We start from the raw sequence: 26,961 nt of genomic DNA on the forward strand, positions 1-26,961 counted from the left end.
CTTTAATAAATAGAATACTGTGATTCCAAAATTTCTATTTTTAATGTTTTCTTATTAAATAAGTACTAACCACAAAAATGTATTACCCAAAGAAAATAATTATATCCCCAACTCTAACCTTAACTTTAAACTTATTTCTGTTTTCTTGGGTCTAAATGGTATAAGAAATTTCAAAAGACTTTGTTATGTACCGAGGAATATATAACTTGAAATCAGGTAAGGTGAAGCAATAAATAAGACACAGGTCAGAGTTTCAACTTTAATAAAATTAGCTGATAAACAAAATTCTGTATATATTTTACCTGTTGTAGAGCCATAACATTACTTTTATCAGCATCAAGCTGGGCATTTTTAAGTTTCTCCCTGAGATTATGTAACATTTGCTGATATTCAATAATCTCATCATCTTTAGAAGATAAAATTGACTAGAAGCAGAGAAAACAAAAATTTAGATGTAAAAGACAACAAAAAAGAGACTCTTTAATTATGACACAAAGGCAAAAAACCATGAAAATAATAAATTTAACTACCTAATAAAAAGAGAAATACATCATATAAAGAGAAAAACACTATAAAGCCAAAAGACAAGTGACAAATCAGAGGAATATATTTTCAACTTATATAAAACTATACTTGAGGCAATTTATTCTACTGTTACATTTCCAAAACAACATATATGCAAAGAAATTCATTAAAGCAGTGTATTTATTTTATTTTATTCTATTTATTTATTTATTTGACAATCAGAGTTAGACAGTGAGAGTGAGAGAGAGAGAGAGAGAGAGAGAGAGAAAGGTCTTCCTTCCGTTGGTTTACCCCCCAAATGGCTGCTGTATTAACATAAAAATTTGGAAACATCCCAATTCATTTATGTACTATGTATGGCTAACTTTCATGCTATGTACCAGCAGAGTTGAACAGTTATACCAGAGACCAGAGGGCTTAAAATATTTACTTTGTTACTGTTTACATAAAATTTACTGACCTCTGATTGACTCTATAGGCTTCATTCCCATTGCTACTGCTTTTTTTTTAAATGTAGTTTATCTGAGTGCTTCATGTGATAATTGCCAAGAAAATATAATATGAAATTTGTCAAAGAATGATTCTGGAGTGGATGGCTTTTAAAATTAGAATTATTTATCCAGAATCATCTCAGATTTTTTTTAATATACAACCATCAGAAACCCAGCTTCTGATATGGAAATACGGGAAATTTGGCTGAGGTTGGAGACGGGTAAAGAAGAGAGATCATTTTGATAAGGCTTCCCAAGTGATTGTGATCAATCTCCTCCCTTACTCTTTCTCACACGTTACTCTGACATGGAAAACAAAGATGCAAAAAGTAAGTAAACCTGGAACAACATAACTTGGAAGACACGGTAACTATGAGTGATGTGAAAAAAATTAAAGTTTACTTAGAATCATATTTTAATTAACAAATATATGGATTTGGAAGAGTTATTCAAGAACAACTTATCCAGAGGACCCCTTAGGACAGCTTTAGACATTTTCTAGCTAAGACATATAACAAACTTTAAAATAAAACCCTAAGAAGTGTTATTAACTAGTATAAGAACTTTAAACAAAAAACTGCCACTTCAATCTAAAATAGGGAATGAAAAAGTTACAGTATGAATTGAGAAAAGTACCTTCCATTCTTCTACTTTTGCATTGACAGCTATCATGATTGGATCATCTTCTTCATTTTTTGCTTTCAGAAGATCTGTAAGCTCTTGCACCTAAAAAGCAATAATGATTTCAAGAATTGTTGCAAATTGGCATAATATAAATACATTACTCTTGTATACATGTAAGAAGAATATTACTGAAGTAGTCCTATAATTAAAGGTGACATTTAATAGTTTATTCAACTTCATACTTACATAGTTACCTTTATTTACCAGAAAGTTGTATTTTTAAACAGTATGCTACTTTAAAATAAGATTATTCCCACAGAAATACTGAACAATGTAATTGTTTCTAACTTTGTAACATATTTACTTGAAGATATAAAATTAAGCCTTTATGATCCATAAGAGCTTTATGAATCTTTAACAGAAAATCTCCATAAATATGAGCTTTGCAGAACTGCTGTATACACATTCATCCAGTTATCATTTAAATAAATCCTAGACAGCTAGAACACAAGGTGTTTATGAGGTGACTACAGAAACACATGTGGACACATATATCAACCAGGCAATATATTATAGCATTAAAATAACAGACAAAAACTCACATCCCAGAAAACTACTTTCCAGTTTCAAATAAACAGTATGAGACAATATAAAGCCTGTGTAAATAAGTCATTTTAACAATCATTCTTACTTGAAGTCGATAATGTTCATTTTCTTTTTTTAACTGGTCCATTATAGTATCTGTCTGATGCACAATGGATTTCATCCTATTATATTCATCAGTCATCTTCTCCATTTCCTGTACAGACTCTTCTAGATTTTTTCTCATTTCTTCATTCTGAACTTCAATTTTCTCATTAGCTTCTGTTAAAGTCTAAAAAAGTTAAAGATACCATATTTAAAAAACAATTTTAAGGAACTAAAATTTAAACTCCATCACTGAAATTAAATGGAGATATAAATGTCCACTGGAGAACAGCGAATTCTTTATAGACCTTTAGTGTGAATTGACACTGACCACTTAAGTCAAATTAAATATCAAGCAATTTATATTTATGGATTCTAATTATTATTAATATTTAAGATAAGCACATATAAAAAGAATAAATCAAGAACTGTTATTTCCAGGAGAAGTTAACAAGTTTTACAAGTATATAGTTGCAAGTTTATACTACAGAATTTACATGTAGGGCTAAATACTAGAGCGGCAGTATAATAAAATTAAAGTTTTTACAAGGCCATTTCCCTGAAGTGACTTCTACCCACTTTACCTGAATTTCATCCAGATACTGGACAAGTTCATAGTTCTTTTTAGACAACTGAGATCGATAATCACTGTCTTCTCCTCTTCTTGATAACAGTGTTTCTTTTTGTGAATCTATTTGTTTTTGGTAGTCGATAATATCCTGACGCAGCTGTTCATTCTGAAGGTACACCAAGTGCAACGTTGAATTAAGAAACTACCCAGGACAACAAATTGCATTCTCTAACTAATGTTCTGAGAATATACCTTTACATTCCCAAAGTTTCACTACCCTTAGTGTCTCACCTTTTTCTTTAGACGTTTGTTCTCCAGAAAAGAACAGGAAAAAAAGTAATTAGAAATGAGAGAAGCAATAAATAACTAAAAGTAATAAGGGAATTAAAGGAAAAAAGAGAAATTTAAGAGAATGAAATATATTATTTTAGATAACCAAAAGTGTAAGACTATTAATTATCATCCAAAACAAAGAACATTTTGTTTATGTTAAAATTATAAGAATGCCTATAAGAGTAAACAATGTACAAATAATATCAGGCTCAGAAGAACCAAATAATAAATTTTTAAAGATCTCATGAAAAAGCAAAAATTGTTAAACAATACTAGATAAAATGAGAGAAATAAGAACAGAAAATCAGTCATATTCAGTTAGCAAACAGGCAAAGAATGTTTATAGATCAGAAAGAAAGCTTTGCTCATACAGATTTAAAAGATAAATATGGTACTGAATAGTCTCATGTTTTATTTACTAATTCCTTGAGATGAAGTTATATCACAAAATCACTCATTTTGAAAATATCACTTAGAAGACTCCAGTTCTGGTCACCATGTAAACTTTTTTTTTTAAGAAATATCAGTGGAATCACTACAATTTTTTACCAACCTCTCTTCTTAATTTGCTGTTTTCATTTTCTGCCTCCTCATTGCGAAGAGCCAACTAAAATAGTAAAAAAAAAGTGAATAAGAAAAATTCAGCAATAATTCAACATAAAGTCAGGTTTTCAGCCAGTTAGTTTATATTCTAAACCCTCTCCAATAAAGTAAAAAAAACATTTAACTTCTAAGGACTTCTATCAACATAAAACATAAATAATAAGTCAATATTTTTGAAAACTAAGGATTAGGAAGGATAAACACAGAAAGAAAATTACACACAAAGAAATTGTAGGGGCTAGTGTTGTGGTGTAGTGAGTGAAGCAGCTGCCTGCCACGCTGGCATCCTATATGTAAGTTGGTCCCTGTCTCAATTCCTCCACTTCTGATGAGGCTCCCTACCAACCACCTGGGAAAAGCAGCAGAGGATGGCCCAGGAGCTTGGGCCCCTGCTATCCACATGGGAGACAAGGAGGAAGCACCTGGCTCTTGGCTTCAGCCTGGCCCAGTCCTGGCCATTGAAGCCTGATGAGGGAGTCAGCAGATAGAAGATCTCTCTTTTTTCTCCTTTCTGACTCTTCCTTCTCTCACTGTAATTCTGACTTTCAAATAAATAAATAAATCTTTTATTTGAAAAAAGAATGAATTTTAACTAAAAAATATAGAAGTAAACAAATCATTGTCCCCAAAGCACCTCAAAACTAAAATGAGTGGTTGTCTGTAAAGATCTTTATATTTTGTTGTTCTTGTCTCATGGCTAGAATACTCTTGCTCTCAGTGAATATTAAATCAGAAATACGAAGTAATCCAACATAATCATTAATAGAAGTCATCTGAAATCAGATTGCACTAGGTTTATATCCCTGGTCAATCAATTTCTAGTAAAACATGAACAAGTCACTTCATCTATTAAATCCACTTTTCCTATCTCATCTCAGATCAGCACAGCTCCGGCTGTTGCGGCCAACTGGGGAGTGAACCATTGGATAGAAGACCTCTCTCTTTCTCTCTCTCTGCCTCTCCTCGCTCTGTGTAACTCTGACTTTCAAATAAATAAATAAATCTTAAGAAAAAAAGAAGAAACCAATGCTGCCAACATCTGCACTTCACACCCTCAGTTTTCAGAACTGTGACAGTAGATTTCTGTTATTAAACCACACAGTTTATGCTAAAAAAAGTTAAAATTATAATTATGAAATAAATGCAATGTAAGACTTGGAGTATATTTTCTAAGCTCCTTTGATTGTCCAAGAATATTATAGAGATCTTGATTAACATAAAATTTTAAGTTGAGCAAGCATATAAAAATTATGAGTAAATAATTTTTATGAGCATATAAGAATTATGGGGAATGAACCAGCAGGTGGAAGACCTCCCTCTCTTTCTTTCCTCTGCCTCTACTTCTCTCTTTCTCTGTATAACTCTAACTTTCAAATAAATAAATAAAATCTTTAAAAAAATAATTAAATAAGAAGTATATAAATTTTTTAGCATAATGCTCAATGAATGTAACAGCAAAAACTTAGTGTGTTGTTTTCCACACAAAATTGATTTCACCATATCCATCCTTTAAAAAAGGTATTGTTTCATAACCATAATATAACTAATATGCCAAAAATTTTAAAATTGATTGAATAATCTTGTCCATTATCAATTTTCCTCTGTTGTCTCAATAATTTCCTTTGTAGACTCTTAATAATAACCAAGCTTCCGCAAGGCTCACATACTGATGATTCTTCATCATAGACTTTAAAATACAGTTTCATGGCCGGCGCCGCGGCTCACTAGGCTAATCCTCCGCCTAGCAGCGCCGGCACACCAGGTTCTAGTCCCGGTCGGGGCGCCGGAATCTGTCCCGGTTGCCCCTCTTCCAGGCCAGCCCTCTGCTGTGGCCAGGGAGTGCAGTGGAGGATGGCCCAGGTGCTTGGGCCCTGCACCCCATGGGAGACCAGGAAAAGCACCTGGCTCCTGGCTCCTGCCATCGGATCAGCGCGGTGCGCCGGCGGCAGCGCGCAGGCCGCGGCGGCCATTGGAGGGTGAACCAACGGCAAAGGAAGACCTTTCTCTCTGTCTCTCTCTCTTACTGTCCACTCCGCCTGTAAAAAAAAAAAAAAAAAAAAAAAAAAATACAGTTTCATACCATAATTATCTTATATTCTTTTTAAATAAAGGATAAAATAAGAAAAAAGAAAGGTTGTAAAGGAAATTGGTTTTAGTGCATAGATTTTAAAAATCTAAATTATTGTACTTGTGTACTGGAGAAACAACTAGAACAACAACTTGTGGAACAACTGTGCATTCTTAGAATCTTCTGCAAAATCAAAAATAAATATTAATGAGATCTTTTATGAAATAGTGCAGCAAATTTAAAGAGAAACCCCAGTGCCTGGGAAGGCCTACCAAAAGTCATCATGTCAGCTGCTTTAATATACTAAATGTGTTGTAGCTCTGAGTCAGGTCTGAAGAACTGTCACCCAACTCAACAGCGCCAGAATTCCAACTTTGTTAAACCTACCAACATCTTAAATGGACTTTCCTGGGATGATACACTTTAAGAGGCAGATGAAAGCTATTGTATCAGTTTGCACATTCTAATCACTTTCCAGTATCACAAGAGAGGTTCTTACTTATAAATAGCCCTAGAGTATACAGCTGGTAAACCAGAGGCTACATTCAGTATTATAGCTAAGAGACATTCTTCATTCACCAATATTGTACATGTATGAAAATGGTGTGTTGTATATTTTAACACACCCATACTTTGTATTGGAGTACAATAATGTAAACCCTAAAAGCACCACTATTTTAGCATAACAAAACAAAGCCCAAGGAGCTCTTATATAGACTACTCTAGATAGCTTTGCTTGATACTTGTAACTTATTGTAATTTTTTGAAGAAATTCAAGATCATTATCATCATATTGTACAAAATAAGCACTTTAATTAACACAGTCATATAGTTTTTTAAAACTTTTAAAAAAGCCTGTGGTGACAAAGATCTTGTCTTTAAAATATGACAGTCCTTTCACTATAATGTCTTGAAGACACTACCTTTACTATCCATTGAGAAAGAAATGCTCAGACTTTTCAATTCTCTTGGTAGGGGTTTCTTTTTTTGTTTACATAGGGAATGATTTTTAATGTTGTGCATACAGTGGGGGTCTACAACAAGTTGCAAACAACTTTTTAATCATTTAACAGTTTTTGTCAATCATTTTCAGGCTTCTGAAGCTGTAGATTCTCACTGTGAATCCCTTGTTTGCTCATGCATAGGTGTATCTGCGATATCAAATATACAGGGTTTAGCACTTTTGCCTGTTATATTGTTTCATATGTGCGATATTTTGGTTGAGATGTTAAATGGTGGGCCAGTCCTGTGGATGTGAAAGTGGGAAGTAATTGTAATCATGTGTAATTGGTCAGAAGGCGTAATTAATTATTAATTATTATATGCAGTAATTATTGATATTGTATTTAACAATGCCCTGTTGCTTTGTATGCATTAACATTTGGGTGTAAAGATTGTGTGTCTATTCAACAGGAAGCCACAGTATTTAAATTGACAAACCTAACGTTACAACTACTTTAAGGTAGACAAATGTAAACTATAAGCCTTAATTAAAGTGGTGCAATTTTGTGTAACTTTACATCAGTATTTCAATAAATTTGGATTGTCACGCAAGGGCTTTCATTATTTAAAAAAAAAAAAAGAAGAAGAAAAAGAAGAAGAATGGGAATACTTTTCCTTACAAACTAATTCATGATATAGTGTCTTACACAGCAATATTATCTGACAATCATTGTGGTTTACTTAAAATTTTTAACTCCATTTCTCGGAGCATAACAAATAAAGATTATGAGAATATGCCACAAAAAAGCTTCTAGGCATGAGGGCTGGGACAGTGTCCACCATGAGGGACCACAGCAGCATGGTGCCTATTCAAAGTTTATGGTCAGTTGAGGCAAAATAAGAAACAACTTATTTTCACACAGAAAATACAAATTTATCTGCAAAGATTATGTTATTTTCCCTAAAATTAAATTTAGGTAAATATTGCATGATTTTTAACAAAAAAATAACATGAGATAAAAAATTATGTTGCAAAATGATTATAATATGAATTGATTTATAAAATGTTAGTGTTAACACAAATTGTCAAGAACCTATATATTACATAAAACAAAGAAATTAATTAACCATATGGAAAGCATAAATTAAAGATTCATTTCCAAATCAACTACTAACACAGGCACATTAAACAGATGTAACTTTGTAACCAAAATAAACTACGGCAGCAAGAAAATCACCTGTTTTTTAATACTTACTAATGTTATCATACCAATATTCAAAACTATCAATTTGATGTATGTGATTTCAATGTCCTGAGAAAAACATTCTTCCAAATATAAAGAATTAATCTCCAAGCCACACTAGAAGTACTGAGCCCCTATATTTTAAAGATGTAATGACAACAGTGATATACAACCTTAGACAGTGAACAAATTTCTATAAACATAACATATATTATAGAAACTGATAATATAACCAATAATTATAAGAAGCAAAATCAGTTATTCTACAAAGATAACATGAACAGTTAAGATTCACTGAAAAAAAAAAAATGTGCCTTACTTGTTCATTGACTTTCTTCTCTTTGTCCAACTCTTTCTCCATATCCTCTAATTCTCTGTCTTTTTGTTCCAACTGCTTTTCAAGTTGGCGAATTTCATCACGTAAAAACCGAGTGTCCCGTCCACCAGCAGACTGCTGAGCCATCTTAAATAAAGCAAAAGTATCAATCATCCCATTATATGTGGAAGTTCGAATGAATTAACAACAAGCAAACAATTCTCTTGTCTTTCAATTTTCATTATCCTTCAGCACCAGATGTTTAAAAGCTTACTAGCTAAAGGACGATTTTTTAAAGGATTTGGCTTATTTAAGCTTTAGTTCACAGGCTGACAACTGCTTAAGCTTTTCTTAAGCCATCCAGAGCTACAAACAATTGACTATTAACCACTCAGGGTCTGTTATAACTACTGAGTCACAGTTTTAGTTTTATGGACTCTACTGCAAAGACACAAAATGTATTTGATGAACTACCAAGATTTCTCCTGAGCCTTTCAAAACCAGGCTCCAAACTACAAGGGCTTCTACCCTAGTCACTGATCCCTGATGCTCTTAACCGGCTCTTTCTCTCACATTATGGACCATTTAGACCACTATTATCCAACAGGACATCCTAGAATATGGAAATGTTCTCTACACTGTCTAAAGCAGTAGCTACCATTCACATACAGATACTGAGTACTTGAAATGTGGCTAGTACAACTGAAGAACTGAATTTTTGATTTTACTTTTGAGCTAATATAAATGCAAATGACAAGCAGTTAGTGCTACCATATTGAACAGCCCAAATTTAGATCATCTGTAAAATCTGATAGTCAACCCATTTTGTTCCATATTTCTATTAATAAAGACCATGGCTCAAAACATCAAATTGGGGCTGGCATTGTGACACAGTGGGTAAAGCCGCCACTGTTATGCAGACATCGCTTATGGGCACAGGTTTGCGTCCCTGCTGCTCCACCTCCGATCCAGCTCCCTACTAATGGCCTGGGAAAAAGCATCAAAAGATGGCCCAAAGGTTTGGGCCCCTGAACCTAGCTGGAAGACACGGAAGAAGCTCTGGCTTCCCCTCAATCTTGACTTCCTTACCTTTTCAGCTAAGATTTGACAACCACTTTCCTACCAGTATCTTCAACTGCCCTAACTTTCTATTTCATAGTAGTTGTCTGTCTAAACACATTAAAATCAATCCATAATTCATTTATTTAATAAATACTTATTGAAAATGCTTGACATTTTCCTGGAGCTAGATATAAAATAGGAAATCAGAAATAACTCACCCATTTTTACAAAGTTAACAGATAAAAGAAATAGGACTAGAACTTAATCTGTCTGATTCCAGAGCCCTACTTTCTAATCCTTTCTTCAGTACTGAAGTATTTCCAACTTTATCTGGCTTCTTTAGCATATGACCTCATCTCCAACTTCTCATCTTATACTTACTTAACCTACACATATAACAATCTGTACACAATCACTCTTCCTTCCTTCCCAATACAATGAAAAGGGGTCTCCCTGCATTCAAAGGCTAAGCGCTTTGTATCACGTTAATTCCTTCCTTCTCCAGAATCTTCATATATTTACCTCTTCCAACAGTGTTCATATTTTAACCCCTGGATTTGCAAAAACTATGTTTTCTACCATATCCTTCTATCACTATTCCTCAAATCTCCACTCTTCCCCACTCTACCTTAAATACAAACTTCTCTTTCTCTAGATTGTAAACTATCCAGCTATTAACTGTTTTTATTTTGTTCCCAATTAGTTCCCTAATCCTTACAAGAATTTATGGCACATAAAAGGCACACAGAATATGTATTACACAGAAATGAGAACAAAGTTATCCTTGTAATTTTTCCAGTCAAAAGTAATTAAAATAGCTGAAAATAACTCAAAATAATAAAAAGTAATGACAATTACACCCCAGGGAATACAAAAGGACATACCTCCAATTCATTTTCCAGTTTCATTACTTTAGTTTTTAATTGATTTTCTATTAAAAAAAAAAAGAGAAGTGTTTTAATTAATTATGGTGACCTCAAACAAACTAATAAATAAATCAATTCTTTGAAAAGATCCCACCATGATTTCAAGGTGACATAAGAGAAAGTGACTATTATATAACAGATCCAAACTAGAACTTTTAGAAATGTCTTTCTCAATAGATTAAATATAAACATTTTATACAATATATTAAATTTATCTTTATACTCTTTAATGAATAAATGGAGTTATTTAACACTACAATAAACTTTTTACAAGGCACTTACCAAATTTTGCTTGTTCTTCTCCAGCTTTTTCAACTTCTTCCAAAGCTAGCTCTACTTCCTGAGCTTTCATCTAAACAAAATAATCATTTCAATATGCCTTTATGCTATAGGTAAACATTGAGAACAAAGGTTTTGTTTAATTTGCTGTCTTCATCCCTAATGCCTACAATAATTTATATATGAAGACATGCAGTAAATATTTGTTGAATGAACAAATGAATGATTCTCTTACTTAAGGCTACAATTTCTAAATTTTTAAGTTGGAAATACCTTTGATTCTTCCGTTTCCCACAAGTTTTATAGCCAGTGTGACTTTTCCACCCTTTTTGCTATTCCAATAACTATTTTTCTAGCCCATAATTTTATGTATAAAGCTCCTTCATAATGTTACATCTAAATAGCCCCAATTACTTTCAGTCTCCCTCGTGTAACATACCCAGTTTCACATTCCAAAGGTATATTTTTACATCAATCATGGCTCAAAAATTTAATTTACTCCCCAACTGCTGATAACATAAAATAAATCTTTAAGGCTGTCCAAAGCCCAACCCAAACTATCGACCCAATTTGTTTTATTCTATAATCTGCTACAAACCTTCTACACCTGTGTCTTCAAGTGTGAAGCGTAAGTTATTTGTGGAAAGCACTCCAGCTCTAGAACTCCCTTACCATATCTTACCACTGCCTTCCACTTACCTAAAACTCTTCCTCAGTTTTTGTCCTCCATGAAGTCGTCTTACTCCCATCTTAAACCATTTCTACCCTTGACAAAATTTCTGTAGCAGTTAATGTCCGCATGTTTTCATTTGTGCCTCAGAATATGTGCCTCTATGTTATTTTTAAACATACCATTTCTGTTTTCCATACATATTCTTTTAGGAATTGTAGAGTAAACACCATCAATGTTTTACACTCTATTTGTATTCCATTCTTATTTGAAGATACCTCATCCTTGAGCACTGATCCCAACATTACCACATGCTTTCACAGAGATTATTTTAGAAAAGATTCTTAAATTTCCTCTAATGGTCAAGGTACTATTAAGATCTACTGCATACAAACCTTCATTAGTGACTGAGTAATCCTGAAAAGATGAACCACATTTTCTTGACTTTCATTTCTTAGCTCATTTACTTCCACCTAAATGCACAGAAAATCAACCATTTTATAAGTTTTCAGAAACAAGAACTCTTCCAGTTGTACAATTCAATGATTTTAGGGACAACTTAAATTAATCGAAGTTGCATGTATACTCATATATCTATGTATTATTTATCAATTAAGCACCTTGGACAAGGAAACCAATAAATTATCTGCCAGTTCTTCTTGCCGAGGCAGGTCATCTGGGTCAACTTTCATTATTTCTTTCCAGTTTATATTAGGTGGCATCTTGAATTCTTTCACTGTGTTCCACCTTCTGTAACAAAACAGGCGGTTATTAGCATTTCATTGTAAACAGCATTATTGCAGTCGCCACAAAGCGTCAGATATTGTACTGGCTAAATAAAATACGACAGCTTCCTTGCTGAAACTAATCCAGGTCAGGACTGATTTGGGCCCCCTCTTCCAAGCCCTTTACCGACAATGCAGACAGAACAAAGCTGTTTGGTTTGCAAAACTGAAAATGACCCCTAATTCTGAGTGGTAGAAACTGGGAGTTAAAAAAATGCAGAAATAAACGACCGAAACAAGTAAAGCTGTACCAGGGAAACCGGGACTAGAGCAGAGAAGGCAGAAGGATTGCGGACTAGAGATGAGGAGGGGCGGGGTAGCTTGGGTGTTGCATATGGGCCCTGAGGCTAAAGAACCTGCTAGTGAAGAGACGCTGTTCCGTCTGCAATGATCCATCCACCTAGACCAATCCTGACAGCCAGCGGTGGTCCCTCATCTATCGAACCACCTAGCGGAACCCCACCCGGCTCCCGATTGCTGCCTAGCGCGGTTCCACGCGAACTCTTAGTCCCGCCAACTAGCTCCCAGCAGGCAAAGGCGGCGTCGGCTACTAGGCGACACCATTCCCCACCCAGCCCAGACTGAAACAAAGCCCCGGATGCAAGAAAGCCTACATTTCACGACTGTGGTTGATGCTTTACGTCTAGATTTCCCCGCCAAACTCCCTGAACACAGGGTTAAGGACCAAGACAAGGCTTGAGACAAAGACTTCAACTCCCAGGATGCAATTCTGCCTTGAGACTTTTGCATGCTGGGAATTGAAGTCTCTGAGGAAGGGAGGCGGGGCATTCCCGGTGTGCAGTGCGGCAGGCTGCGACCCTACCCGGGAGGCGGAGGAAGAGCCGGGAGGCGGGAGGCGCCGTGGCTGAGGTGTGCCGGCGCTGGTGGCCTGAACGAGGTAAACCATGACTGTGGCTTCGGTGGCGTCACTCTTTGGGCCTCCCTTCCTGAGGTTTCCTTGAGCCATCTCCCTGGTGGAAACGCTCCTGGGTAAGGTCGGGCTGTAGGGCACAGACTGGGGAGGGAAGGAGGGGAGCGGTCCCGGTTTAAACAAGCTCCTACCCTTGGGGCCGAAGGGCTGGACCAGGGTCTAAAGAGGTGGGAAAGCCCCATCTCCTCCTTGGGCCTTGGCAGGCGGCACCCAGCAGCTTGCCTTCCGCTAGAAGGAAAGCTTGTGTTAGCCTTGTTTGGTGTTAGCATTGTGTTGGTACGCGGGGCGCAGACCGCGCAGCCCAGATCACGGTTTGGGGGCGAGGGGAGACTTGAGGAGGGGACAGCACCTTCCCGATCCCGCTGGCCTCAGGCAGCACCCTTGCATTGCCGCCGCGGATTGGAGATGCGTGAGCGTAGAGACAGGGCTCTAGAGAGAGCAGGTTAGTACTTGCCCGGACCGCTGCTGGGGTGGAGAGAAGGCGTCCTGCCGCGGTCGCTTGCTTGGTCACTGAGGGTGGTCTTCTGTGAACCCGCTTGGCAGGTGTTTGCCGCTCTGATTCGTGCAAGCTGTGCTCTTCTTGCTGTTCTGAGCCGTTCTGGTTAGGATACAGCGTTGGTCAACTCTAGCCGTAGACTGAAAATCTACATGACGTTTCCAGCTAACTGGACCACTGCCTCTCATCTTCGTCTTTTGTTCTTTAAACTCCTGTGTGGTTTTGATTTTTTTGTTTGTTTGCTATCATAGACAGTAAATTTTCCATTTAAAAATAAGTACGATTTCTTTCTTCATCTTTTGGGCGGGGGAAGGGGTGGTTTTTTTCTCCCTCCAGACTTAGATTTCTTTTTAAACCACGTGTTTGGGTGAAAAAAGAATAACTCCTTAGGAAGTAAAAACATACTCATTTTGTGGGATACATTTAAAGACGTTTATTAGATTTATGGGAGTGATAATTTTGTTTTCTCTTTTTAGGAAGGATTTTATGTCAAATATCATTTACCATTTCAGTTAATCTTCACAACTGTCCAATAAAATATGTGCATATTGTTCTCATTTTCCATACAAGTTTAGAGACTGGCTGGGAGAGGTTAAGTCCTGTGCTCCGACTTAAATGCTGGAGTGTGATTAAACACAGATGGAGGACATATTCTTAACTACCATACTGCCACCCCAGGCATTCTGAGAACCGGTCTGTGAAATGCTTGTTCTTCGTTCTAGCTATTTTAACTCAGTCTCATCATATTCTAATCCTATAACTTGGTTTACTCACAGATTTGCAATATTCTTCATGTTCAGTATTTTTCATTCATAATTTAAGAGAATAGCATAGAAATTTAATATTTATTGAACACATAGGAGTCTTCAAAAAGAACATGGAAAAAATGTTAGAAAAAAACTAGGGATGAATATTTTGTACCAAAATAAACTGATTCTACTTGTCATGAACTTTTTGAACTCTCCTCATGTATCACACAGTACTTATACTACTACAAGTTTATTTTCATGATGGGAATCTGTTATTTTCTCTGCTGCACCTTGTGTTTGCATTGACTGTAACTGCTATTTCCTATTCATTTACGTTTTTTGTTCTTGAGAAAAGTTTCAGAGAAATTAAGTGATTTCCAAATAATTGAAGCTAAGATTGAAACCAAGATTTCAATGACAATCTTGATTAAAGGCAAAATCTTGCTTAAATATTATTACCCACCATTACTTTTCATTAAATTTTCTACATCAGTTCTCATCAATGGAGAAGGTTCTGTGACAGTGCTATAAATGGCCTTATTCACAGAAACACTTGCCTAGACCTGCCTTCTCTCCTCCCTGGGATTCTATGAACAGTTTTATCTGAGCAACATCACTTAAGAAGAAAGCCTTGCCTTATATAATCATACCTCTCTTATCTGTACTCGTCAATATATAGTCCTTAGATGTTAGTTCCATTCTTTTTCGGGGAAATTAATGCTAACTTTACTTTCCCCAGGTCTAAAGGAGAGCAGAATCATGAGACATTTAGTATCCACAATGAATAGTAAGGTTTGCTTTGCCTTCCTCTCATGACAAGAAACAGGTGTGCAACACGCAGGTACTTGCCTTCTTTCCACACGAGGAGACTGGAAACATAAGTAGGAGTCAGTGTTAATACAGATGGTGCAAACTTTGCAGGCCAAACCAAGTTTTACAGACTTTAGGATGATAATAAAATATAATAGATTACTCTTATTATATAAGATAGTGTAATGAAATTAGGAGGACTTTGCCGATTTCCCTGGAAATTGAATTGAGAGAACTTTCCAGGTTAAATATTCCCAAAGTCAAATAGAATTTTCCTATAGGTTCATCTTTTCCACAGTTGTATTGTTAGATTGTTACAAAAAGTAAGCACTCAATACAGTTCTTTTAAAGGAATATATTTTGTAACTCTTTAATGTAGCTTATGAGTGATTTTGATTGTAATTGAGTTTTTGTGCATATATGTAGTATCATTTTTTTTTTGAGCAAACATAAATCGCTGCTTGCATCCACTTGAACTATATGCATCAATGAGTATGTTTGTATGCCTAGGAAAAAACTGTAAGATTCTACAACAAATAGCAGTGTATGTTACCATAATGGCCTTCAGTGACTCATGTCTGCTTCCCTCTTTATCCTGGTATCATCTTCTATCGTCCCAGCTCCCAGCCTCTGGCACAAGGATGAGTCTTTTGGATAGAGTTTAAAATGGCTCTTTAACTGAGCTTGTGGCATTCAACAGAACCACATTGCTCTCTCCTTTTCTCTCATATTACATTCCCCTGGGAAATTTTTAAAAATTCTTTTTTCTTGGGGCCAGTATTTTGGCACAGAGTGTTAAGCTGCCACCTGCATCACAGGCATCCTAAATGGGTGCTGGTTCAAGTTCTGGCTGCTCCACTTCCAATCCAGCTCCCTGTTAGTGCACCTGGAAAGCAACTGAAGATGGCCCAAGTACTTGGTACCTGCGTGAAAGACTTGGATGGAGCTCCAGGCTCCTGTCGTTGGCCTGGCCCAGCCCTGGCCATTGTAGCCATTAGGGTAGTGAACTAGCAGAAGGAATATCTCTTTCTCCCTCAGTTAGTCTCTCCCTCTCTCTGTAATTCTGCCTTTCAAGTAAATAAATAAATCTTTTAAAAAGTTCTTTTTTTTCTTGGCCATTTTTTAATCTTTTCCATATTCTGCATTCTTTCTCACATTTCGTGATAGATGATTTTTAAAAAAAATATGCTGTATACTGAGGCTTTAAAAGAACATGTACATTGGGATTTTCTCTCTTACTGTCCTGAGATCACCATTTACAGAAATCTGGGCTACTGTAGTGACCGTAAGTATCAGGAATTGGCTTTTAAAGCTAACTGCTGCTCTTTTTTACTCTCCAGCCCCAAGCACAACCAGCAGAACACGCATTCACAGAAGTACTTCAGAAAGGTTCTGGAGCAGTGGAATAAAAAAATGAATTTATTTGGTACTAAAAATATGGAAATTCCATACATTAAGGGCCTAATAAAGGTCATGAAAAATGCATATTATGAAAAAGTACAGGCTGGCGCCGCTGCTCACTAGGCTAATCCTCTGCCTGCGGCGCCGGCTCCTGGGTTCTAGTCCCGGTCAGGGCGCCGATTCTGTCCCGGTTGTTCCTCTTCCAGTCCAGCTCTCTGCTGTGGCCCGGGAGGGCAGTGGAGGAAGGCCCAAGTCCTTGGGCCCTGCACCCGCATGGGAGACCAGAAGGAAGCACCTGGCTCCTGGCTTCGGATCAGCGCAGCACGCGGGCCATAGCAGCCATTTGGGGGGTAAACCAATGGAAGGAAGATCTTTCTGTCTCTGCCTGTCAAAAAAAAAAAAAGAAAAACTACATGCAGATTTTAACATCTTTTCATTCCATTTTTGCTATATTTTGAAGTCACATATGCTTGTGAAAGTAATATCAGATGAAGATATTTATATCAAAGAATTGATGTCAAGAACCCCGAGCTTGACAAGTCCAAATCTGTAAAGACTGGCAGGTTACAAGCTGTCCAGCAAGACCTGATATCGCTGTTTTGTTTTGTTTTTTAAGATTTACTTATTTATTTGAAAGGCATGTATTTTTTTTTTTTTTTCCATTCCCCAAATGGCTGCAGGAGCCAGGAGCTTCAACTGGAGCTCCCACATGGGTTCAGGGGTGCAAGTACTAGGGCCATCTTCCACTTCTTTCCCAGTCACATTTGCAGGGAGCTGGATAGGAAGTGGAGCACCTGGGACTCAAACTAGTGCCCATATTGGATGCTGGCACTGCACGCGGAGGCTTAACCTTCTATCCACAGTGCTAGCCTCCATAGTGTGCTTTTGAGACAGAATTTCCTCTCAGTGAAACCTCAGATCTGCTTTTAAAGTGATTGAAATGATTCCATGAGGTCCATCCACATTATGAAGGCTAATCTTCAAGTGAGCTGGTTGCAAATGCCAAGTGCCTCTGCCGGATATAGCTTCATAGCTTAATTGAATACGGTAGCCTAGCCAAGTCGACACATGAAGCTGCCCTGAATAACAAACACTGTGCAATGTCATGCACTCAGTGAAGTTTAACACCTCATTGATAAACTCACTTGATGCTTCTTAAACTCCTTCGTAAACCAGAGTTTATAAAGGGGCAAAGGAGCTTAATATGAGAGACAGGGAGAGTGCACTAGTTCTGGTGCATGCTCAGGAGCTCAAGTAGTACAGTCAACTGTAGTTCTCCCCAGGAGAGCCACCTGGGAGTAAGGTTCAGAGATGGGTGATGGTGACACCCAGACCTCAGCAATGAAAAGTTGAATGCCCTGTTCCAAGGAAGGAATACAGATGGAATCAAGATAAAGAGTGCTTCAGCTGACAGTCCCTCAAGACATATTTTTGTCTGTTTTCCCCCAGAAAACCCTGAAACATCCATGAGAATATAGTAGTCAAGTCAGCAGTTTTTTCTCTCTTTCTTCCCTCTTCATTCTGTTCTAGCATAATAGTGTTCAAAAACCATGACGAGAACTTCATGTACTGCCTCTTGAAGAAAGAGAACAGATCAATTCCCCATTCCAATACAAGACGTTTCTCATTTACAGTGAGTTCAAGCCAGGGAGAGAGGACATTCCACAAACTTAAATCAAGCTTTGATTACTACATTAGAACTGAGCACTTCAGTTACCAAATGAAACTGTTTGCAACTCGAAGTGACTATAATTTTTTATGACCTGTCTTAGACCATTTTCTGTTGCAGTAATGAACTAACCTCAGTCTGGATACTTTATATAAAGAAAAAAAAAATGTTTACTTAGCTCACAATTTGGGAAGCTGAAGGATCACTGAGCCCCCTTTGTTCATCTGTGGTGAGGACCTCATGTTAGATGGCTTCATACTGGCAGAAGTGTGTGTAGGACATTGTACAGTGAGACAGGAAACCAGAGGGGACCAGCCTTGCTCTTTTTAGCTTACTGTATTTAATAATTTGCTCTCATGAACTAACTGGGCTCCACTTCCCAGTATCCTATCTTCCACTGGTCCTCAATTCCTGGAGTTTAATCCCTTTTACACCTCCATAAAGAGGACCAGGTTTCTAGCACATGATTTTATGGGGAACATAACCTAAACCATACCCAATTAATAGCATTAACCATAATTAGAAATTATTGGATCCATGAGAGTTTATTAAGTTAATATTTTGTAGTCTTATATTCTTTCAACCTTTAACATTTGCCTGAAAATCTTTTTCTGTTTATAAAGTAGCATACTTTTTTTCTTGATTACAATTCAAATTGAAATCAGCTACATTTATAATTTGTTTAAATTGCATTTTTTTTAAAAACAAAGATATTTATTTATTTATTTGAAAGGCAGAATAAAAAAACAGGGAGAGACAGAAAAAGAGATCTTCCATCTGCTGATCACTCCCCAAGTAAGTGACTCCAATGCTGGTACTGGGCCAGGCCAGAGCCAGGAGCTCAGAACTCCATCTGGGTCTCCCACATGGGTTGTAGGAACGCAACTATTTGAACCATTATCTGCTGCCTTCCCAGGCCCATTAGCAGGGAGTGGAGCAGGTGAGATTCCAACCTCCTTCTGTTATGAGATGCTGGCATTCCAAATGGCAGCACTTGCCACAATGCTGCCCCCCAAATTACCCTTGACTTGAAACTGCAGTCATTTTAGTACTTCAGATACCTGACCTAACAAACCATTCCTAGTACTTAACTTTTATAAAGCTGGTAAGTTAAAATTATAGCAACTCCAAATTCTTACAAAAATTCCAGTACTGTTTGTAAACCTAGCTAAAGTCTTACACATTTAAACTAAAAATCCCAAATCCAGAAGTTGTGTAGTCAGTAATTTACTATTGTGTGTATCTAAAATATTATAGTTATGAAGCAAATGTATCAGTGTCTCCAATACATCAGATTCTTCTGTGAAGTTTAAACTTATCTGTGGGTAGAGCAGTTAACCAAATAACAGTTTGTCAGCCTAACTGAATTGGCATTACCAGGCCAGGCAACTGAGGTTATTTATGGGAAGAAGATTTCCAACCCATTCAATACTTGACTTTTTTTTTTTTTACCTACCTAATGATAGATGCCCTCACTTGCCTTGTTTTTCTGAATTACAGCGTGTGTGTGCATGTGTGTGGATGCATGTGTGGATGCATGTATGTATATAGATATATGTGTATATGTATTTCAACAGTTTAACAGTATAATAGTTCTCAGCATGTTTAAACACATCAGGTATGCTTTTGGTTCTATCTTCTTGGGACCATTGTTCAGGAAATTCTGACCTGCTCCAAAATAGATCGATTGGCAGGCCTGCTTACATGGCTGTCATTCCTTTGTCTGTCTTGTGCTGAATTCCATTCCCTGATTTCCTTATCTGTCTGTTTCTTAATACACTCCTTTTTTTTTTTTTTTTGCAGTATCTCTTTTCCTAGATTTCTGAAACGGGACATTGGAGATAAATATTTTAAGACCTTGAATGATTGTCAATTTTTGTATTTTTTCCCACTCAGGAAATTTGGATTTATTAATATAGAATTGTAGGTTGGAAATTACTGTCCCTCAGAAATTAGAAACATTTATTCTCTTTTTTTTTTTTTTTCCCAGTTTCCAGCATTTCTTGGTTGAAAAAAAAAAGTTTTGATGTCTGATTTTTGGTATAAAAGCTGCTTTATTTTAGGAAGCTTTTAGAATCTTGTCCCTGTTTATTGTGTTGTAATTTAAAAAAATTACTTAAGATAAACAAATTTCCTGTATTTTGTATATCCAGATTTAGGAGCACAGTGATACTTCCCACCCTACCCTCCGTCCTGCCCACACTCCCACTCTTCCTCCTTCTTCCTCTGTTATTCCCTCTTAATTTTTACAGTGATCTACTTTGAGTTTACTTTATACTGATAAGACTAACTGTACACTAAGTAGAGTTCGGTGCCTTGTTGTGGAAGAGAACTGAAGTCTCAACATAAAGCGTAAGCAGGCTGTTATTTCCCCTGGTGCCTCCATGTCAGACATACCCTTTTTTAAGTACTCCAGAGAAGAAATCTGCAGTTTTGTGTCTTCCTGTAAAAGGGGTGATTATTTGGCTGTATCCAGTGAGAAAAAGATCTAAATTTTAACATTCCATCTACTCCTACCTCTGTTTCCTACACTTGTTGGCACCAAGTTTTGGAATTGATTCTGGCAGAGGTAGTGGGAATCAAAAACTTTTGTGCTTTCTTTGTTGGCTTAGGATTTACTTTCCTAGGCTCCTTTAAGCTACTCTTACTTTTCCCCAAATTTGCAATGTTCTGTTCTCCAAATGTTCTTGTCTTTGTGAAATCTGTACTTTCCCCATGTTAATCTTGTCTGGGGGCCCGTATTGGGGCTTAGCGAGTAAAAGCCTCTGCCTGTAATGCAGGCATCCCACATGGGCACCAGTTCATGTCCCAGCGGCTCTACTTCCCATCCAGTTCCCTGTTGATGGCCTGGGAAAAGCAGCAAAGGATGGCCGAAGTGCTTGGGCCCTTGCTACCCATGTGTGAGACTTGGAGGAAGCTTCTGGTTCCTGGCTTCAACCTGGCTGGGCTCTGGCCATTGCAGCCATCTGGGGAGTGTACCAGAGGGTGGAGGATTCATTCTCTCTCTCTCTCTCTCTCTCTCCACCCCCCTCTTTCCCCCTCTATCCCTTTCTCCCTCTCCCCTCCCCTCTCTCTGTCTCTGTCTCGCCCTCTCCCTCCCTCTCTCTCTCTCCTTCCCCCTCCCTCCCTCTCTGTAAATCTGACTTTCAAATAAAAATGTTAAAGTTAAAAAAAAAAATCTTGTCTGTTGTTTTAGCATGGGATTGGGCAGTAGTCAAGCCAAGTGCATATTTAGTCTCTCCATTCTTTTTTTTTTTTTTTTTTTTAATGAAAGACCGAGAGGTTAGGAAAGTTGTCAGAAGTCATACAGGAATGGAATCACGAAGTATTCTTTTTTTTATTTTTATTTTTATTTTTATTTTTGACAGGCAGAATGGACAGTGAGAGAGAGAGAGAGACAGAGAGAAAGGTCTTCCTTTGTCATTGGTTCACCCTCCAGTGGCCGCCGTGGCCGGCGCACCGTGCTGATCAGATGGCAGGAGCCAGGTGCTTCTCCTGGTCTCCCATGGGGTGCAGGGCCCAAGCACTTGGGCCATCCTCCACTGCACTCCCTGGCCACAGCAGAGAGCTGGCCTGGAAGAGGGGCAACCGGGACAGAATCCGACGCCCCAACCGGGACTAGAACCCGGTGTGTTGGCGCCGCAAGGCGGAGGATTAGCCTAGTGAGCCGCAGCGCCGGCCTAGTCTCTCCATTCTTTAAACAGAAGCACCACCAGCCGTTGTATCTGTTATGAAGTATACATGTCTATTAGAGATGACCAGTCACTTCTGGACTCAAGATAAGCCCTTACATAATTTTTCTTTTAGTTATAAACTGAATTTCTCAAAGGGTAAACTGATTTCCCTTCCTGTTTTGTTGAGTTGAGTTTTGCATTTCTTTAATATATCCGGAGGTCTTCCTGTCTTAAAAGATACATTAATGCTTTCCCATGTATTACATAACCTTTGTATGGATACTCTTATCTAAATTTTGCATCTGATTTTAATATAAACCCACCCTCCCTACACAGGTAGGACTTTTCACTGCTGCACAGAATGTTGATATTAATAAATATTCTTCCTCTTTTATCTGACTAGAGCTCCTATAGACTCATTTCTGATCTCAGATCTTCTGACTTATGACTTAATAATAACTTATGACTAATAACTAATGACTTATTAGTTTCTTGTTACTCCTGAAACAAATAACAACAAAAATAGTAGATTAAAATAACAGATTTCTTATCACACAGTTCTATAGCTGTACAAAATTTGGAAAGTACTCTGAAAAAAAAAGCTTGAGTAGTGTCATTAGTATTAGCCACACCATGTTTTTTCGCAGTATTTTCCAAGTTTTGTAAGGTTGATTTTTTTTCAACATTCTCCAGTTACTATAATTCTCATCTAAATCTTTCCCTCACTAAATCCTTTCTAAAGCTGTCTTCACTAAATTGTCAATTGTCATTTATAAAACCCATTCTTTTTGTTGTAATAAGTAAAAGGAAAATCATGGTTTAGATCTGCATCATAAATTCATGCCCCTAAGGCCCAAGCAGATAATAAAAATCAAACCAATCTGGGTGAAAGTGAGGATTAATGGAACTATAGTTAACTAGCTAGGTGTACAGCTAGTCAAAAGGCATTCAAGAAATATATTTTTACAAGGCTTTTGACCAAACTCAGCGAAGCTACAGGCTTTAAATTTAGACCCTCAAATTGATTTTTATATTTTGTTTAATAAAATATAAGCTCCACATATATTTTGGAAAAACCATGCTCACTGTCAAGGATTTGTTTTTCCACAAAGATTTATTTAGATACTCTCAGAGCCCATATACAAAGAATTGTATTCTATATGTGCACTTTCCAGGTAGCCTGACCTGTGACATTTGATAAAGAGTTTACTGTCTGTTTAGGTAGAGACCTAGGACCAAAGATTAATTGGTGAAATAAAGCATTGTATTAGAGGTAGGAAAATGTGCATGAGAAGCAGTTCTGCCTTGAGTTAGGAATGTGGAGAGGTAGTCAGCTCTTGCTTCTTAAAGGTGTATGGCACTGGAGCTGAGCTTTTCTCTGGCAGAATTAACGTACAGTCTTTGTTTTATTATCCATCTACTAAAATTGTACTTGGAAAAAATGTGTTGCTTAGTTTGTCAATCTTCTGTGATTTTTTTTTCCAGTTTTTCTCCACAAGTACTTATGAAAAACATGGCTGACATTAACCTCAAAGAAATAACCTTAATAGTTGGTGTGGTTACTGCCTGCTATTGGAACAGCCTCTTTTGTGGTTTTGTTTTTGATGATGTTTCAGCAATCCTGGATAATAAAGACCTACATCCATCTACACCCCTAAAAACGTTATTTCAGAATGATTTCTGGGGAACCCCCATGTCTGAGGTAAGTACTTATATATTATTTGTGTGTATATCAGATTTTAAAATATTGAGGTAGTTTGTTACTCCTAATTTTTTATCAATATTGTCATAGCAATTAGGGAGTCCCCCCAATTTAAATAATGCATAATTTGTTGGACAAGAAGTTGAAGATGTGATTATCTTCCTTGAGGAATACTTGAGTCTTCCCTTGGCTGTGTACCTTGGCTTTCTTTTATTAAAAATAATATATTTGTGTAAGAACCAAATGTGTACGGAGAGCAATAGGTATAATAAAGTCTATTTCTTGCTCATTGACTATTTTTCTTTTTTCTATTTTGTGAGTCAGACAAAGGAAATGACTGTGATATATTTAACCATTTTAAATGTGGTAGCTTCAGTATAAATAGATTTTAGCAGTTAAAATGAAAAATACACATATTGTCAATTTCTCTGCAGGAACAAAAGCTTATAAAAAGTTGAAATTCTTTTTTCATTTTATTTACCTAATAGTTATTTAGGTTTTATATTTAGAATCCAAAAGTTTTGTTTGTTTTCAGGAGGGTATTTTTTACTCTGGCAATAGCTATTTTAAGGACAGTGTTAAATTGTTTAGAGGTAAACCCTTGTCAACCTGGGTCCATTCAAATAAAGTTTTAATTTTAATTCTTTCATTTATTAGCTGTGTGATACAGGTAGAAATATAGCTTTTAGATGACAGTCATTTTCTTGATGTATAAAAGAGAATAATACCCTGAGAATAAATATACAAATTAACTTTCCATCTATAATACCTACTGCACAGACGTTCAATAAATTGTTATTGAAACATAATGTATAATACTCTGTAATAGTTTGCCTCTCAATCATTTATGACCTGTTTCCCCATTCCCCAAATTTGGAAAGTTTGCAAGGGCAGGGAGGGAATTATTCACCAGCACCAAGTAATTTTTTCTTACTAAATAAGCAAGCCTTAACTTTTCTGTAGCCTTCCTAGGCTTATCCAAAAATGCACAACTATTGCATTTTTATATATTATTTCCTGACAGTTTTGTTTCTGCTACACCTGACCCCAACCCCCAGAGAACTTTAGAAACATGTATCTGTTCTCCTGTACTAGTTAGTATCTGTGGTGATATATTTTACTCATATTGGGATTTTGAACTGAAAATTTAGCTGGCCAGATTAAAAGACCTCATAAAAGTAAACATACTATGATATCAGTGGTCTGTTTTGTGATTTTTCTCTGCTTTGTAGATTAAAAATTTAATTTTATTCAGAGCATCCATAACAACCCGGCTAAAAAGACTCATAAGAGTATACTCAGAATGGAGAAAGACACATTTTGGGCTTCAAACATTTTTCTAAAATGAATTAACATTACCATTTGGGTCTTTGGGCTCTCAAGAGCCTTTCAGTGTTTCCATTTACTGTTGGTTCCGTGGGTCACAGCTCTGACTTCTCAGTAGAGTTGACCCAGGACATTTTTTAAAAATGTATTACTGTTCTACCCAAGCCTATTATTTCAAATAATCTCTCAGATGCAATGTGGAACATCGATATTTTTTGCTTGTTTTGCTTTTCTTGTTTGTTGTTTGGGTGGGAGGAGAGGTTAAAGAGAAGAGATTCGATGGTACAGTCATGCTGAGAACCACTGTGCTATAGTCAACCATACTGTTCTCACATTTGGCCTGTAAAGTCTCTTGTGTTAAGGTAACTTCCCACAGATATCTTACTTTGTTTGTTTGTTTGTGGTTTTTTTTTTTTTTTTTTTTTTTGCCATCCCTGTGTTAAGGAGCAGAGAATGTTAGCTAATCAGTTTATTATATTCATACTTGTATCTTCTGTTGCCAGCTAATATTATGAGTAATTGTTTTCTATTTTACTGTATTTTCACAAAATAACTCAATATTTAATAAGCTACGATTATCACAGTGAAGTCTTAAGTAGATTTCTAATGAATTATGCAAATAATTACATAACTATAGTCATTACCTATGGCATATGCCGTATCAAATGGGCCTAATCAAGCGATTATATATAGTATAATTAAAAATTCACATTTCCTTTCATTTTCTGACTTCATCCTTTCACCTGACAAATATATTCCAGTGGAGCCACATTAATACTTCAGCCATTCTGAAGGATTTTAGCATCATTTTCTACTTCGTGGTACAAATTATGTCAGTTCAGGACAGTACCTTAAAAATAATTTTGTATAGAAATTAGTCAGGAAAGAACATTCTAAATAGAGGGCTTACCATGGTGTATATAGTCAATACAAATAGAAATATTAAGATACTCCTAATTTCGAAGTGGGAAATGTTTGTTCCTGTGTTTCCTAATGTTCCCTAGTAGATGAAGTAAGTTAATTCTGTACCTTTGTGCCAGAGAGTTACAGCATAATATGGTAAGAGTTAGAAAAGCAAAGAAGCTGAATATGAATGGTTTTTATGTAAGACTACAAAAAGTAACTAGTGGCCGGCGCCGCGGCTCACTAGGCTAATCCTCCGCCTAGCGGCGCCGGCACACCGGGTTCTAGTCCCGGTCGGGGCGCCGGATTCTGTCCAGGTTGCCCCTCTTCCAGGCCAGCTCTCTGCTGTGGCCAGGGAGTGCAGTGGAGGATGGCCCAGGTGCTTGGGCCCTGCACCCCGTGGGAGACCAGGAGAAGCACCTGGCTCCTGCCTTCGGATCAGCGCGGTGCGCTGGCTGCAGCACGTCAGCCGTGGTGGCCATTGGAGGGTGAACCAACGGCAAAGGAAGACCTTTCTCTCTGTCTCTCTCTCTCTCACTGTCCACTCTGCCTGTCAAAAAAAAAAAAAGTAACTAGTATATTATCTGTATTTTTGAACTGTGTGTTTTATTCATAAATCTGGTTTGAATTTTGTCTTGGTAAAAACTTTTAGTACTTTAGCTAAGTATAACTTCTAATTTATAAGGAACTTCAGTATTTCACATAAAATTCATTTTATTGCCAACAGAAGATAGAATAGAAGTGTATAGTCTCATATTCTAAGAATTTTTTTTTTTTAGTTCTGTGTAAGATTTGGGGAACTTTAATTTAATATATTCACACTTACTACATTATGAAGTTTTTCATAAGACAGCCATGCTTAAACCAAACTGATAAACATTCTGTTTTTATGTTTGCTTTTGAAAAATCTATTCACAGGTTACATACACTTTTGCCTTAATGTATTAGATAGAAAGGCAAGCCTTGGAGAGAATCCTATGCTGCTCATACTTGAGCAATACCACCATTGTCCTAATCTTTTTTTTTTTAATCTGTACTGAAGATAAATTAATAGTCAGATATTCTTCCTCTGCTATTAATTCTCTGTCCATTATACTCATATACCAGGGAAGAAATTACTTTGTTTTAGGACTCAGGAAGTAGAAAACAATATTATAAAGCTTTCTTTTATGTT

General features: G+C 36.8%; 2 protein-coding genes across 8 annotated transcripts in view; one reads left to right on the forward strand and one right to left on the reverse strand.

Annotated features, from left to right (window-relative positions):
* Positions 1-12,751, reverse strand: part of CEP290 (centrosomal protein 290) — a 91,108-nt gene extending 78,357 nt beyond the window's left edge. For 2 of the 6 annotated variants that reach the window (XM_070052679.1, XM_070052678.1), the window contains exons 1-12: positions 12,483-12,751; positions 11,962-12,091; positions 11,737-11,814; positions 10,675-10,744; positions 10,351-10,397; positions 8,408-8,551; positions 3,785-3,838; positions 3,190-3,210; positions 2,912-3,064; positions 2,332-2,514; positions 1,653-1,742; positions 303-425 (exon numbers count right to left, since the gene is read on the reverse strand). In XM_070052679.1, coding sequence (XP_069908780.1) covers positions 303-425; positions 1,653-1,742; positions 2,332-2,514; positions 2,912-3,064; positions 3,190-3,210; positions 3,785-3,838; positions 8,408-8,551; positions 10,351-10,397; positions 10,675-10,744; positions 11,737-11,814; positions 11,962-12,063 — 1,065 coding nt within the window. In that variant the 5' untranslated portion in view covers positions 12,064-12,091; positions 12,483-12,751. Of the gene's footprint in view, positions 1-302; positions 426-1,652; positions 1,743-2,331; positions 2,515-2,911; positions 3,065-3,189; positions 3,211-3,784; positions 3,839-8,407; positions 8,552-10,350; positions 10,398-10,674; positions 10,745-11,736; positions 11,815-11,961; positions 12,092-12,377 lie in introns of all 6 variants that reach the window. The other 4 variants (XM_070052680.1, XM_070052676.1, XM_070052675.1 and 1 more) reach the window with 3 other exon arrangements.
* Positions 12,752-12,898: 147 nt separating this feature from the next.
* The window catches only part of TMTC3 (transmembrane O-mannosyltransferase targeting cadherins 3), a 49,931-nt gene continuing 35,868 nt past the window's right edge, over positions 12,899-26,961 (forward strand). The window contains exons 1-2 of one of the 2 annotated variants that reach the window (XM_008256872.4): positions 12,899-13,116; positions 23,342-23,558. In XM_008256872.4, the coding sequence (XP_008255094.1) occupies positions 23,361-23,558 (198 nt within the window). In that variant the 5' untranslated portion in view covers positions 12,899-13,116; positions 23,342-23,360. The remainder of the gene's footprint in view (positions 13,117-23,341; positions 23,559-26,961) is intronic. The other variant, XM_002711378.5, reaches the window with a different exon arrangement.

Source organism: Oryctolagus cuniculus, chromosome 11 (assembly GCF_964237555.1).
Source record: "Oryctolagus cuniculus chromosome 11, mOryCun1.1, whole genome shotgun sequence".
Taxonomy (NCBI): Eukaryota; Metazoa; Chordata; class Mammalia; order Lagomorpha; family Leporidae; genus Oryctolagus; species Oryctolagus cuniculus.